At 42.3% G+C, this 15,992-nt stretch overlaps 2 protein-coding genes across 4 annotated transcripts in view; one reads left to right on the forward strand and one right to left on the reverse strand.

Moving 5' to 3' along the window:
- Positions 1-15,992, reverse strand: part of LOC134854897 (uncharacterized) — a 582,728-nt gene that overhangs the window by 63,560 nt on the left and 503,176 nt on the right. The gene's annotated exons all lie outside the window — the stretch shown is intronic.
- LOC134854898 (kinesin-like protein KIF3A) overlaps positions 1-15,992 on the forward strand; it is a 52,908-nt gene that overhangs the window by 858 nt on the left and 36,058 nt on the right. For 2 of the 3 annotated variants that reach the window (XM_063871259.1, XM_063871261.1), the window contains exons 1-5: positions 2,937-2,946; positions 4,589-4,863; positions 4,930-5,074; positions 11,843-12,021; positions 12,771-12,922. In XM_063871259.1, the coding sequence (XP_063727329.1) occupies positions 4,596-4,863; positions 4,930-5,074; positions 11,843-12,021; positions 12,771-12,922 (744 nt within the window). In that variant the 5' untranslated portion in view covers positions 2,937-2,946; positions 4,589-4,595. Of the gene's footprint in view, positions 1-2,936; positions 2,947-4,588; positions 4,864-4,929; positions 5,075-11,842; positions 12,022-12,770; positions 12,923-15,992 lie in introns of those variants that run through there. The other variant, XM_063871260.1, reaches the window with a different exon arrangement.

Raw genomic sequence — 15,992 nt, forward strand, 5'->3', positions numbered from 1 at the left:
GCAGTGGCCTTAAAGCTGTAACATGATTTTGTAGTTCCATGTCTAAGCGAACCGAATTGGCTCCGTCAGAATGAGGTACAAAAACACAAGAGATAGTGTCCCTAGCATTGAGCCAATGGTTATATGACCTATTTTTCTTAAGCCTCATATGTGACATAAGCGAACGACTGTTACATGTTTTGAGGTATGGAGTGAGAACGTTGGGTCCATACTGCTGTTTCTAGCTGTTTTGAGAGGGCATGTTTCATTCAGCAGCTGGATCAGAAGTTTTTGGAGGTTATCTACTGGCGATTCCAAATTCTCATATGCCATTGTGATAATAACTAATCTAATGCCAATGTGGAGTTTTTCTCAAATTTCATCACTCTACAATTTATGTTCACTTAAATAATGGATCAGCTCTGGTCTTTAAAAAAACTGCCCGGTGGTCGATCGCCATTTATGTTCTGAGCGCTTCCGGCTTTTCGTAGAATGTCTTGTTTATGCAGAAAACTTTATCCAGCGTGTTAGAGTACCGCGTATGCGCCGATTTTGGGTCTGAGAGTCACCGGCGATAATGACTGGGAACTTTTACTGTGGTTCTCAAGTGTCCAGCGTCTACGTCGCGGAACAACCCGAGACTTCAATATCTCGGCCAATGGGACACAATATATCCTCTATCTCTCTCTGTCGTTTTTATGGTTTGGGAGCAGCACATGCGGGCCGCTCTGCTCCACAACCTCCTTCAACGAGCTGTCATCGAAACAAACCATGGGCCAAAGTGGCCTTGCGGAGTCTGCACGAAGAATGTAGCCTGGAACTGCTACTCAGTCCTCGCACCGGCTGCAAGCACTGGATTCACCTGAAGTACTCGGGCCTGAACAGCACTAAAGACTGCAACAAGGGTTTCCGATGCAGAATCTGCTCAACCCCCCAGCCACAACCTGACCCTCCGACCACACCCATCGTCTCCAGCAAAAAAACCCGGAAAATCTCAAGATTCTCCAGCTAAATTGCAATGGAATCAGAGGAAAAATTGACTAGATCCCCCACCCCATGAACGAGAAGAATGTCTCAATTGCAGCACTCCAAGAAACGAAGAACAGCAAGTTCTCCGCTCCTGGTTGGGCTTGCGTCCGCACTGACAGGCCGAAAGGCAAAGGAGGAGGCTTAGCACTTCTTGTGACAAAGAATGTGAAATTCACAGTAGTAGCCCATCGACGACACCATCGAGCAACAAGCAATTGCCGTCAAGCTCGGAAACAAGGAGTTGACGATTGTCAACTGCTACATACCACCTCAATCGTCAGGCAACACCAGGTACAAAGCGTCACTTCAGCACCTGGCCACTCTGCTTCTCGGAGACTTAAGCGCCCGCAACGAGCTCTGGGACACAAGAGGAAACAGACACACGAGGCGATGACATTGCAGAAGCAATCATCGATTCTGAATGGGTCATATTGAACGAAGATGTCCCCACCCGCTCTCCGGCGAATGGCTCGGAAACCTCTCCTGACATCTTTATGGCTAATAGCGACATTGCCGAGTGGACCGTCTCGACTGAACTGACCAGCGACCTCCTCCCGATCTACATCGGTCTTCTCGTCGACGAACACAAGACAATCGACAACCCCGAAAGAAGTTTCACCATCTTCACGAAAGCGGACGGTGAAGCTTCGCTAGGAATGCGAAGAAGAATTTGCTAAACTCCAGCCTCCTCGTGATGCCATTAGCAGCGAGAAGAGTTTCAGGCACATCGTGAACAAGGCTTCGGACCACCACAACCCTCGCGGCAGAGTGAAACACTTTGAACCGAACCACCTCCCGACTGAGGCCATCGAAGCTGCCAATCTGCGCGACAGACTTCGCACTGACAACCCGTCCGACCCTCGCATTGCGGATTTGAACGCCAAAGTTGACAACGACGACAAGCAGAAAAAATGGAGAGAGAAAGTCAGTAGCATCTCCATCCGCACCAAGCCGGCGGAAACGTGGAAGTTTGTCAGGCAAATCAGAGGACAAACCTCCACTCCCGACAACCAAGGCATAATATTCACGACGAGGAAATTGAAAACTTGTATGCCCTCTCTAAAATCTTCCTTTTCCAGTGAACTGAAATCAAAAGTGGTGTACAGACTTGAAAGTTGTGGGTGCAAATCCATCTATGTTGGCCAGACGGTTCGACATCTCACGACAAGGATTGAGGAACACCGAAAAGAGGATACCCCAGTTGGACAGCATATAAGGCAGTGTGGTAGTGAGCGTGGTAAGTCTGAGTTTAATGGGAAAATAATCGACCAGGCGTCCAGCAGCATCAAGTTACTTACATTAGAGGCGCTGCACATTAGGAAAGAGAGGCCGGCAATTAACACGCGCGACGAGTTTAGAAGTAGGGAGCTGACACTAAGGATATAGTTCCAGAATCGAAAAATTCTGGCTAAAACCTCAAAATTTTGAAACAACTTACATGTTAGCATAAAAATTAGCAACAAAACGAAAATGTGAAAATAAAAATGAAGAAAACTCTCAGAAATTTGTGACAAAATGTTGTAAAATGTTACATAATAGTCGTTACATAATTTCAGTGATATTTGTAAAGTTTTGATTGGTTGATTTTTAAAATTTTGAAGTAATGATGTGTGTGACACTTTTTATGATCTTTGATCATTTTGTACAGATAGTTTAGAATTTTTAAAACCTGAAGATGCACAAAATGTGCGAAAACTTTTGTTTGAATTTACAATTTTAACGCTTTCTCTTAATAGATTTTGTTGTTTATTGTAATTATGCGTATCTAATGATGTTATATTATTTTTATGAATTGATAGAAAACATTTGACATACACTTGTGTATTGAAATTAATTTCGATGTGCAAATAAAGTGTTCTTTTTTTTTCATTCGTACTTTTCGATATTTGACATTTTCGAGATTTGACGGAATTTAGGAATTAAAAAATCTTATTAAATGAAATTACCAACCATTTAATTGGGTGCTGTCAGATTACACTAAAAGCCTGCAGATTTGGATTCCAATCTATGTGGTTTTCCAATCCAGAGGTGCGTAACAAGCTAGTTGACCTGATTTTTTTTTAATTATTTTTTTATATGCAAGGGCCTTGCAATCTGGTATTAGTTTCCTGTAAACATTTTCCTGTAAACAACATTGCCTCAGTATGATCTCCAATTTGAAGATCTCCATTCTCAGCGCGTTGCACTCTGAACTGCAGCGGTCGTCTCTCTGTTAGAAACTGCAACAGATATATTTTTAGCATGTTAGAATTTTGAATATCCGTACCATTTTAATTTGCTTTTAAGGTTGTTTGTGGTTTTACCAACTTGTTTTCAGTTTCTTTTTTTAATGTTTTTCGTTTTTGTCGGTGAAATAAGTTTCATTAATATTTCGGCTTATTGGCCTCATGTTGTGTCCTTCAATTAGCAAAATAGTCCCTTTTTTCCCTGTTTAGGAAGCTTCGGCCTATTTTATATTGCATTATTCGCCTCATATTTTGTCGTTTAATGATCTGGGGCTTAAACAACTTTTTTATTAGTTTTTAAGTATCCTTTTTTCTAATTTCATTTTTTGTTTCTTTTTCTCGAGTTGATTAGTTTTGGGCCATGTTATATTGGCTGGTTGGCCTCAAATTTTGTCGTTTGACAAGCTAAGTTTTTGTGTGTGCTTCTGTGTTCTGAAGGGTGACGTCCCATTTGTACCAACGGTCATTTGTACCAAAATGAAAAATCGGTCCCATTTGTACCAAAATTATTCAACTCGATTTCTGATTGGTCGAATTGTGAGCCAACAAATTACTACACTAATTTTCTGCTGTTCAACAGAAAACTAAACAGCAGAATAGTGACCGCCGCAGTCGCGCCAACGTGTTGCGAGCTTGCCTACAGAGGGTAGGACTCTATACGAAAATTAGAGCCGGTTATCGCCGCAAACCGGCGACGCGCGCGTAGCGCGCCCACCGGCGACTTTAAACCAAGAGCTTAAAGTAGTCGGCTTCATAATCTTAGGCCAATTGAATATTTTTGGTACTAACGCGATTGATTCTTTATTTTGGTACAAATGGGACTGATTTATCATTTTGGTACTTGTGAATACCCACCGTTCTGAAGGTAATGGGGAGATAAATTTTTCCATTAGTTTGTATGTCTTTTTGAATTTTTTTTGCTTGAAGGGGTTCCTCTCTGGTATTTTTGGCTTGTTTACTGCTTGATAATTTTTCTTCTGATTCGATTTTTTTGTCGTCTATTGTTTTTGTGTGAGTTTTTGATTCGTTTTGACAGATTTCGGTATTTCTGATTTTTTTTTCGATTTAGTGTCTGCTTAGTATTGTATAGCAAGTGGCAAGAATCTCGGCTTCGCCTAGTATTGTATAGCAAGTGGCAAGAATCTCGGCTTCGCCTCTGTGTAATAAGCTGAGCTTTCGTTTCCTTGACTTATCTAAAAAACTAAAAAATATTCAAACGCAGTAATAACAGTTGATCTAAGATCTTAAAAATGATCGAAGGCTCTAACAGAAGCTAAAAAACAGTTAATTCAAAATATTTTATGCCGAACTAACTAGAAAAATAAATAAGACTTTTTTCAAATCACAATTGTTTCAGATAAAATGGCTCCTGCTAAAGATAACGAAGACACGAATGTTGCTGTAGTGGTGCGTTGTCGCCCAATGAATGATAATGAAAAAAATTACAGGAAAATTGTTCGTGTTGATGAAATGAGAGGACAAATTATTGTAGAACACACAGGTGTAAATGCGGATGAGCCTCCCAAAACATTTACTTTTGATAATGTGTTCAGCGATACATCGAAACAGGCAGATGTCTACAATATTACGGCAAGAAAAATTGTGGACAATGTTTTGGAAGGATACAATGGTATTTTTTTCACTATTTCTAATATCGTCGAAGTCGAATAATGTGAAACTTAAAACTGATTTTTAGGTACAATATTTGCGTATGGGCAAACTGGAACAGGAAAAACTTTTACAATGGAAGGCGTCAGAAGTCAACCGGAGCTGCGCGGAATAATACCAAATTCGTTTGCTCATATTTTCAGCCACATCAGAGAATGCGGAAAAACGAAACAGTTAGTTTTTTGCCGAAAACTTATTAAATGTTTCTGCTTTTACCTCAAGCGTGTTCACTTCTTTCCACCATTTAGCGGATCCTTTTCTTAAATCTTTTGTCTGATTTGCTTTGATTTTGCATCGTATTCTGTTTCCAACTGATTCAGGTTTTGGCCTTTTGTCTTCGCGGTATGTTTTTTTTTTCGTAGTAGTGTAGGTAGTGCCAGTCGGTCATATTCTGAAGTTTGACCTTGATTTTGGGGGAAACGGTAAATTTTGAAAAATTAGAATCGACCATTTCATGCTCAAGTTTATCGCAGCAACTGAAATAAGAAGTCAAGAAAATCAGAAGATTCGTGACATAATTGCGGGAAAGTTGACCGAAAATTGTTCTAGAGAAAATTGCTATTCGCAATTTTACCGAAATAACCAATCGAGTAGAGCTGTCTTGTTTCCGACAGAGAATATCGCGAATTCCTAAGTGCCATCGCTGGGCAAGAGAGAACCGTGATTGGGTAGGACGACGGTGAAGCTGCCCAATGGTCAAAACAAAACAACTTCTTGAGTTAAAACTATTTTTCCCTAAAACTTCTAGAGTTGCTTTACTTACATTATATGCTCAATTCTAGATTCGTGTCACTATTTGAGTACTTAATTTAATTTCTTGAGTGTATTTTCACTCAGTCATGTTGAGATTAGGCGGGTTTTAGGTTGATCCATCTGAAATGGATCAAACGTCCACTTTCCTATAAAAATTAGTGGTATGCTTAAGTTTCCAACCCTGTTTTTAACGGCGTTCGCGTGTTGTAGGTATTTAGAGACCTACCTAGCCATGGGGGCGTTCTTTTTTCTAGAGGTAGTTTATTATAGTTTCTAGATTATTATTTCTATTTTGGCAGTGGCCTTAAAGCTGTAACATGATTTTGTAGTTCCATGTCTAAGCGAACCGAATTGGCTCCGTCAGAATGAGGTACAAAAACACAAGAGATAGTGTCCCTAGCATTGAGCCAATGGTTATATGACCTATTTTTCTTAAGCCTCATATGTGACATAAGCGAACGACTGTTACATGTTTTGAGGTATGGAGTGAGAACGTTGGGTCCATACTGCTGTTTCTAGCTGTTTTGAGAGGGCATGTTTCATTCAGCAGCTGGATCAGAAGTTTTTGGAGGTTATCTACTGGCGATTCCAAATTCTCATATGCCATTGTGATAATAACTAATCTAATGCCAATGTGGAGTTTTTCTCAAATTTCATCACTCTACAATTTATGTTCACTTAAATAATGGATCAGCTCTGGTCTTTAAAAAAACTGCCCGGTGGTCGATCGCCATTTATGTTCTGAGCGCTTCCGGCTTTTCGTAGAATGTCTTGTTTATGCAGAAAACTTTATCCAGCGTGTTAGAGTACCGCGTATGCGCCGATTTTGGGTCTGAGAGTCACCGGCGATAATGACTGGGAACTTTTACTGTGGTTCTCAAGTGTCCAGCGTCTACGTCGCGGAACAACCCGAGACTTCAATATCTCGGCCAATGGGACACAATATATCCTCTATCTCTCTCTGTCGTTTTTATGGTTTGGGAGCAGCACATGCGGGCCGCTCTGCTCCACAACCTCCTTCAACGAGCTGTCATCGAAACAAACCATGGGCCAAAGTGGCCTTGCGGAGTCTGCACGAAGAATGTAGCCTGGAACTGCTACTCAGTCCTCGCACCGGCTGCAAGCACTGGATTCACCTGAAGGACTCGGGCCTGAACAGCACTAAAGACTGCAACAAGGGTTTCCGATGCAGAATCTGCTCAACCCCCCAGCCACAACCTGACCCTCCGACCACACCCATCGTCTCCAGCAAAAAAACCCGGAAAATCTCAAGATTCTCCAGCTAAATTGCAATGGAATCAGAGGAAAAATTGACTAGATCCCCCACCCCATGAACGAGAAGAATGTCTCAATTGCAGCACTCCAAGAAACGAAGAACAGCAAGTTCTCCGCTCCTGGTTGGGCTTGCGTCCGCACTGACAGGCCGAAAGGCAAAGGAGGAGGCTTAGCACTTCTTGTGACAAAGAATGTGAAATTCACAGTAGTAGCCCATCGACGACACCATCGAGCAACAAGCAATTGCCGTCAAGCTCGGAAACAAGGAGTTGACGATTGTCAACTGCTACATACCACCTCAATCGTCAGGCAACACCAGGTACAAAGCGTCACTTCAGCACCTGGCCACTCTGCTTCTCGGAGACTTAAGCGCCCGCAACGAGCTCTGGGACACAAGAGGAAACAGACACACGAGGCGATGACATTGCAGAAGCAATCATCGATTCTGAATGGGTCATATTGAACGAAGATGTCCCCACCCGCTCTCCGGCGAATGGCTCGGAAACCTCTCCTGACATCTTTATGGCTAATAGCGACATTGCCGAGTGGACCGTCTCGACTGAACTGACCAGCGACCTCCTCCCGATCTACATCGGTCTTCTCGTCGACGAACACAAGACAATCGACAACCCCGAAAGAAGTTTCACCATCTTCACGAAAGCGGACGGTGAAGCTTCGCTAGGAATGCGAAGAAGAATTTGCTAAACTCCAGCCTCCTCGTGATGCCATTAGCAGCGAGAAGAGTTTCAGGCACATCGTGAACAAGGCTTCGGACCACCACATCCCTCGCGGCAGAGTGAAACACTTTGAACCGAACCGCCTCCCGACTGAGGCCATCGAAGCTGCCAATCTGCGCGACAGACTTCGCACTGACAACCCGTCCGACCCTCGCATTGCGGATTTGAACGCCAAAGTTGACAACGACGACAAGCAGAAAAAATGGAGAGAGAAAGTCAGTAGCATCTCCATCCGCACCAAGCCGGCGGAAATGTGGAAGTTTGTCAGGCAAATCAGAGGACAAACCTCCACTCCCGACAACCAAGGCATCAGGAAAATTCACACCGACTCAAGCAAGCTCAGCAACATGTTTTGCAAGCAGTTCGTCCCTCCCAGCAACTGAGCCAAAGGATGTCACAAGCACCGCAAGATCAGAAGGAGAACCGCCAAGCTCTGCCTGGACGACGCCCCAACGATTACACCTGAAGAAAATGAACAAGCTATTAAACGTGCCAAGCCCTCGAAAGCAACTGGCCCTGATGAGATCACCAGCCTGCACCTGAAGAAACTAGGACCTCTCGCCGTTAAATACTTGTGCAACACCTTCCAGATCTCCCTCAACACTGGCATCATTCCCACAATCTGGATAAAGTCCAATGTCATCCCTCTTCCCAAACCTGGCAAAGACCACTGTTGGCAAGAGCTTGAGACCCATCAGCCTGCATTGCGCCACCGCCAATATCCTGGAAAGAATCCTCCTGCCTCACATTGGGACCAACTCCGTGTTACAGCCGACACAGCACGGTTTCCGCAAGCACTACTCAACCAACACAGCCCTTCACCACATTGTCGCCGACTTCACGCGCGGTTTCAACCAGAAGAAGCTTGCCGACAGAGGACTATCCTAGTTGCGCTTGATCTCACCGCTGCCTTCGATGCGGTAGATCACAGTTGCCTCGCCGAGCGAATTCTGATCAACCCAGCGCCGAACAGTATCAAACGCTGGATGATTAACTACTTGCAGGACAGACTAGCCAGAGTTAATTTTCGCGGGAGATGCTCGAAGCCTCGCAAAATAAGACCCGGTTTTGTTCAAGACGGTGTCGGGCCCTAACCCAGATGACCTCGTTGACTGACTTAACAGCTACAGTCACTGAATCTCACCATCTCTGAACACAAGTCGACAGTCACTCTTTTCACTCTTCAGTCCGCTCAGGCCAACAAGCATTATCAGGTTCTCGTGCAAAGCAACATCCTGAAACTTGCGAAGACGCCCAAGCTGCTCGGAGTTACCCTCGACGCAATGGTCTGCCTTGGACCGCACACCAGAGACATCGCTGCCAAAGCGCAGAAGATCAACGCAGTTCTCAAAGCCATCGCAGGTACAGCATGGGGCATTGACCGCGAAACCCTCATGACTCTGTACAAAGCAACTAGCAGATCTGTCATCAACTACCGCTATTCTACGTGGCCCCATCATCAAAGACTGCCACTGAAAACTACTACAACATGCACAGAACAAAGCACTCCGAATAACAACAGGATGCTACGTGACGAACATAGACGATCTACACAACAAACCACGAGTTCTTCCCATCAAAGAGCACACAAATATGCGTGAACAACAATATGCCGTCACCTGTTATAACTGGAGGCACCCCTGCCACTCACTAATCATCAAATCTCTCCTACACCGACCACAGATGAAACCAGACCTGTTTTACAAATACGAAAACCAGCTACCGAATAGACAAATTGATGCGAAAGAAGTAAAAAGGCTACAAAAAGCAATACACTAACAGACCGTCAGCGAAACCAGCAGAAACCTCAGACCGAACCCTGTTTATGGAAGCGCACCACCAGAAATACATGAAACAGAGTTCGTTACCTAGAGTCTGCAGAACACGCTTGGCACAACTCAGAAACGGATACTGTCGCTTATTGAATTCATACATGTCAACAATTGATGAAGAAATAGAAGACGTCTGTCCAAACTGCAACAACCCTGGTCACACAACCCAACATCTATTTGAATGCCCGGCCAACACAACAGAATTGACGGTTGATGCGCTCTGGAAGCAACCGGTGGATGCATCAGCTTTTCTTAAACTCGAAGACGACTAGAGAGAGACGGCGGCTACAAACAACAACACCTTTTACTGTTCTGAGCATTTGTTCACTGGCCTTTGAATCTGATGGCTTAAATATACGGCCGGCTAAGATGATCTTCATGAATTTCGTTCTCAATCACAGTGACTCTTGAAATCTTATTGGTCAATTCAGTTGGTACGTTTTTCCTTACAATCATGCAAACACCACCTCCGAGTTTCTTGTTTTTCTAATTTTCTGTCACCACGAAGTTTTTGGACAAGTCGCTGATATCATTGTTCAACCAGGTTTCTGTTACCATACAGAAGTCTGGGTTTAGATGACCTCGGTCAATAATCAGATTCGCCATACCGTTTTTCATTTTCAATGATCGGCGTTGATAAGTAGGATAGAAGGTGCTGTTTGAGCTAGTCACCAATTGACTACCTCTCTGTTCACGAGTTGTGCTTTTGATTTTTGTGCTTTTTTTGGTCTGTGCCACTATCAATCAGCTCCCGTCGTTTTTTCAGGTGTTTCTTTTCTTCGACCCTGTCATCATTTGTCAATTCGCGGTAGATAAAGATATTGTGAGTGTTTCCCATTTTTCCTACATGGCTTTTGATGCTTTTGACTCGACTTCAACTCTGGTTGGCAGATATACTATTAGTGTTCTGACTTTTTGCCATAGTTTCCTGCTCCGATGGAGTTATTTAAACGAATGTCGCCTAGGCCAGTATATGCTGTCATTTTCCGGATTTTGTTTATTTCAATCAGATTTTCTTACGTACACACTTTTTTCTCATTCTCAACTAGTCCACTGATTCTTACCGATCTCCGAGCTGTTTGTCTTTTCGTTTTCAATTTGAATGATTTTATATCGTCTTTCAGATGGAGCATCTGGATTGAGATATCTTCCGTCATTCCATATTGGCTGATACTGGGTTGTAGTTTTTCGCTATGAATAAACATGGCTAGCAGCACCAATCTAGGCCGCTGACTTTTCGTAGGTTGACGAATACTGCTGCGGTTACTCCCGAGCAGGATTGATGAAATCAGGTATCAGTTTTGAGCACTGAAGGTGCTGTTCTTACAGTGTTCGAATCATATTCGCTTTCTTTGATTCTGTCTATTGTCTTCACTGTGAGCAGGTTGTGATAGGTAGAACCAAAATGTCAATAGTGATTGAGGTGTGCAGGGCGGGAGTAAGAGTGGTTCAGATCTGTTAAATTACCGCCCCCGAAACTGTGCTGGCTTATCACCAGGAAGGATATCACAAGGAAGTCGCTTGATACTTTGAGTAATATTCTTTAATTGTTCGCTGATTCGTTTATATTGCGTTGATTTGACCCTATACAACTCCTATATTTCGAATGACGGAAGGACCCCTTTAAATTGATTTTTAAAATTTAAATTAGTTAGTTTGAATCTTTTCGCTATTTGTTCAAATTTGTTCAGTGATAGAAAATTTTTAAATCAGCGTTTGGAAATTTTTTTATTCAAAACTGATTAAATTCACCAGGCAGTGGCGTGCGCCGAAGCGTTTCTAGGCGGGGGAGGGGGAGGTTTTTCAAAAAAAATTAGAAATTTTTGTCGACTTTTTAACTCTTCCAATTTGATTTTAAAAAGGCTAAACTGACTTTTTGAGCATTTAAAAAATTGACCGAAAATTGCCTATTTTTCGGCGTGCGCTCCCCCCTCAAATTTAGTTATATTGGCGCCTTAAGAAAACTTTGAGTTTGGTTAGCCAAAAATGGATGTCAAATTAAAGCAAAGGAGGGCCACTTTTGGCAACCAGCGGTGGTAGGGGGATTTTGGCAACTAGAGTTGAGGGGGGAGGGGGCGAGATTGAATGGCGTATTAGTTAATAATCTTTCTATAAGACGCAATGTGATTAGTATTTGATCGGGCCCTAAAATCAAGAATTATCCAAATGGGTTTTTTGAACAGTACTGACTGAATTGTGATGCACCTATTGATAAAAAAAAAATCTTATAAAGTTTCTTGTTCAGAAATACCTCATGTGTAAACCGTTTTTTAGAGCAATAAGAACACTCTGATCCAATTTTGAGACGTTCGTGCAATTGTCTCATCTTTGATTTTTTGTTCAGGTTTCTAGTGAGAGTATCTTATCTCGAAATCTACAATGAGGAGGTGCGTGATCTCCTGGGCAAAGACCAGAACAAGCGCCTAGAAGTGAAAGAACGGCCAGATATTGGGGTGTATGTAAAAGATTTGTCAACATTTGCGGTCAACAATGCCGATGATATGGATCGTATCATGACGTTAGGTCAGTTCTTTCATCATAGTTGAGATCCGAAGCTTCTTTTGTTGCTCGGCTCGTAACACTTACGCGAGCGTCCCCACCCCACCCCCCTAAATCCGCTACTGTTTCCGACGAATGAAACCTTGTTTTCTAACACTGCTCGCAAATAAAAGTTTTCATTAAAGGTCTTCAATTATTTGGAATTTTCACTGTAGCATTGGAAATTGCATAACATCTGTTCTCTGCTTTATTTGTGACTCATAATCTCTAGGTTGCCGCTTCGATACCGAGACGTAGCCGATTTTTAACGTATTCGTGCCTTATTTATGTTTTTTCTTATTGCAATTTATAGAGCTGCTTTCTGTCGTTTTCTCCAAGTGTAAGTTTTCTCCAAAAAAAATTCCAAGTGTAGCGAAAAACCGGTTTAAATTTTGTCATGTTGCTCTAACTCCAAGCGAATAAAACGTGCGAGCAGGCTTGTATAGGGTTATAATAGTTGTTGTTACATTATCGAGCTTTAGCGAGGGTAGTGGAATAGTACGGCTATTTTTTTTTAAATTTCTACAAAACTTTAGAAAATTGTCGATTATGCCTCGTTCAATTACTTTCTACGCATTCGTTAAAAAATTGTCGATTATGACTGGTTCAATAACTTTCTATGCATTTGTGTTTTTCTCATGGCACCTCGCAGAAAAAATGGCTGTATAATTCGGTACATTCTGTTTTACTTGCACAGCAATCGGCTATCCTTGTTCATGATAATTATTTTGAAGGGAACAAAAATAGAGTGGTGGGCTCTACGAACATGAATGAACAGAGCAGCAGAAGTCACGCCATCTTCTCCAGCACCATTGAGTGCAGTGAGTTGGGCCCCGATGGTCAGCAGCATGTGAAAGTGGGCAAACTGCACCTGGTCGACTTGGCCGTAAGTAATCCTGGTACTAGATATTACTAGATAAATCGTTTTAAGAGGATCAGTTACTCAACTAAGCTGGCACAAATTTGAGGCTAAATTCAAGAATCCAAAAAATGAATCAATCGTCCAGGAAAGAACCTTATTTTCAAACCTTATTCTCAAATTGGGTAAGTTTCATCAAAAAAGTGCCCATAAAAAGTTGCTCTTGAAATTCAGAGCTTTGAGGCCATATATTTATTGTTAGAACGTTTTTTCTAAAAACAATATAATTTTTTTGTTTCGTTGCGTGCGTTCGTTGACTCTTTTTTCCAACTGTCTATAGGCTTCGTTAACGAATTGTCGATTGTTATGAATTTTAACCTAAAAACTTATTGAACATCCAACCCTTTCGAACTAAATTTATCCATTCGAAAAGTTATCCATTCGGTACAGAGCTGCCAAGCTCTTCAGTAACCTGATTTCAAATGGTTTGCTAGCCTGTAATCCTTCAGAATTATCAGAAAACGCTATTTTCCTGTTTTTCCTAAATTTTCGTGATAATTAATTTCTTATGAATATTGTTTTAGTTAATTTGATTAATTGGAGGTAATATCTTAGACTCCGAACCCGGGGGCACGTGTTGTATTGCCGGTCCTTACCCGATACTTAGAAAAGTTAACTACACCAGCAAAGCTTGTGTGATAGTATGAAGCCTTTTTTTTCAGCCTAATTCGCAAATATTGTTGCTACGCAAGTTTTGTTGCGACAAAATGTGTTCATTTTGAAAGTGTTCATTTTGATCAATACAACCTGCTATTAAGTACAGCCAATGCTAAGGACATTTAAACAGACTATTACTATTAGAAATAGCACTTTAGCTTCAAGGAATCATGGATCTGTAGCCTAGAGGTAGGGAAGGAGACCCGCAACAAAAAAGGATTCGAACCTGGGCAGGGTCGGATGTTTTTAATTAACATTTTCGTAAATTGAGGAATGTTAAATGGTTTTTTTTTCAAATTTAGCGGTACTGCTAATGCGTCATACTTGGCTTACGTCACTTAGCAATTATGTAGACTCATAGTTGGCGTGCGTCAATCAAGAAGTTTTGTAGACTCAAAGTGTTACTCATTCAGTTTTTCCCAGTAGCGTTATCGGTCATATTTTTGTCTGTGTATGCGAAGTGCAAATTCGCCTCTGTGTTAATGGATATTAAGGGAAATGGCCTGTCTAAGGAGTATTCGATAGAGGGTGGATGGCGGAGCGGAAAAAGGGGGCTAGGTGTAAACGTGGGGGAATTCACAATATCTCTAGGCCGGCTTTCTCTCTCGTTATCGTCCTTCGCACCGCCGCAATATGTTCCCTTTTGTACTGGGGTCAGTGGGGCAACCGATTCCCAATGCTGTTTACAATCCCAAAAGGGTTGATTTGGTGGTTGGCTTCTCTGTATCTTACTATGCTGCTTGCCCCGTGATCTGTGCTCTTCCGACTGTATCTCACTTGTCAATCAATAGTCGATCGCAACAACAATTCCAATAATAAGACTGAATTAAGAAATAAATATAACCAAATACAGAGTAGCCTATAAATGGCTGGAATATCAATTAGTCGTTCAAATAAAGAATAGGACTGCGATTTGTTTTAATTAACTAACCCCCTGCTCACTGCAGTTCAATTAACGCCTTATTATTAACTAACTAACTAACGTTCTCCTCGAGAACTTCTTTCAATATCGATCGTTCAACAACGATCCCACTATCCTCTAGATAGCCTAACTTATATCCACTAACTAACTAAATCACGTTAACAAGTCTTCCAACTTGTTCCCACTTTACTTTGAGAATAAAGCGACTACCTCAACTCGTAGCCCAAATTGTTCTCTCTCTAACTGAGAACCAACTATACTCTATCTCAGTATCAATTGTTCTCTCTAACTGAGAACCAACTATACTCTATCTCAGTATCAATTGTTCTGACCCGGTTCGGTGGTTGTACCTTAATCGCGTATCGTTATCTTTATTTACTTTCGGTTCGGTCAGAGGCCTACCGTTCCTTATCGCTACTGACATTCACTTAACTAGCGGTCACTCAGGACTTGTCAGCTGAATCAACCATTAGGTCAGCTTTAATTAAATATCATTCACTTAACTAGCTGCCACTCAGTTAATCAGGACATACTGAGCAAACATTGGGTTCAACTACAAAATCGGCTCCCAATCGTATTTGACAAATGACCCCTTGCATGATTTTATATTAGTTCTTCCTAACTTTTTCCCTTTCCTATGGATTGGGTAGTACTCACACAATCGGTCACTTAACTTCCGTGATACTTGAAAAGTTTCCATTTTGGTCATTTTAATTTTATTCCCCTAAGTCCAAGGGCTGGGTAATTCCCTTCCCCGTGTCCGTTTGGATCCGAAAAAACACCACAAGAATTTATTTAATATGCTAGGGCTGTTCATAAAATCTTCACCCCGAAATTCCCATTTTCCCCCATAGATGTTCCCAATTTTTGTACGCGGCTGTATTTTTACTTGTTTGTCGTTTTTATCGAAAGTCCAAGTGGAGTGGGTTAAGCTGACCCCAATGTTTGCTAATTACAGAAAATCACTTTCGCTCGCGTACAAAGGTCAAAACTAAGAAATCTTTATTTAGGGGCCTCCCCTTACCTCCCCAGGTGGGTAGGTAACCCTTTACGGGTCCTTACAATGCTAATTTATTACTTTTTAGGGGTTTCCGGGGTCTTGGGGTCAAAATGCCAAACGACCTCTTAGAGGTCATCCGAGATCCTGTTTTTGTCTCGAGAATGTCCCCGGCCTGTCTCAGGGGCATCTCTGATCCAATCGACCGGTAGGCTTCGTAGCTTAACAGGGTCCATTCAGTGTCTGGATCCAGTTCCACTTTAGCAGCCCTGTTGTTGACGTAGCCACTCGTAAAGGCTCTGATGGGCATCCAACACCTGTCGTCCGTCTCTACGGGAGTTGATTCACTCACTTCCTTCCTCGCATTCTTGGGGGCCACAACTCGTGACTCCTTCACTTGGCGTCCCGCCACCGGCTTTTCATCTCCGTCTTTCCGATCTACTAACTGTGTCTGAGACTCC

The sequence above is a fragment of the Symsagittifera roscoffensis genome, chromosome 9, assembly GCF_963678635.1.
Source record: "Symsagittifera roscoffensis chromosome 9, txSymRosc1.1, whole genome shotgun sequence".
NCBI classification, from domain to species: Eukaryota; Metazoa; Xenacoelomorpha; order Acoela; family Convolutidae; genus Symsagittifera; species Symsagittifera roscoffensis.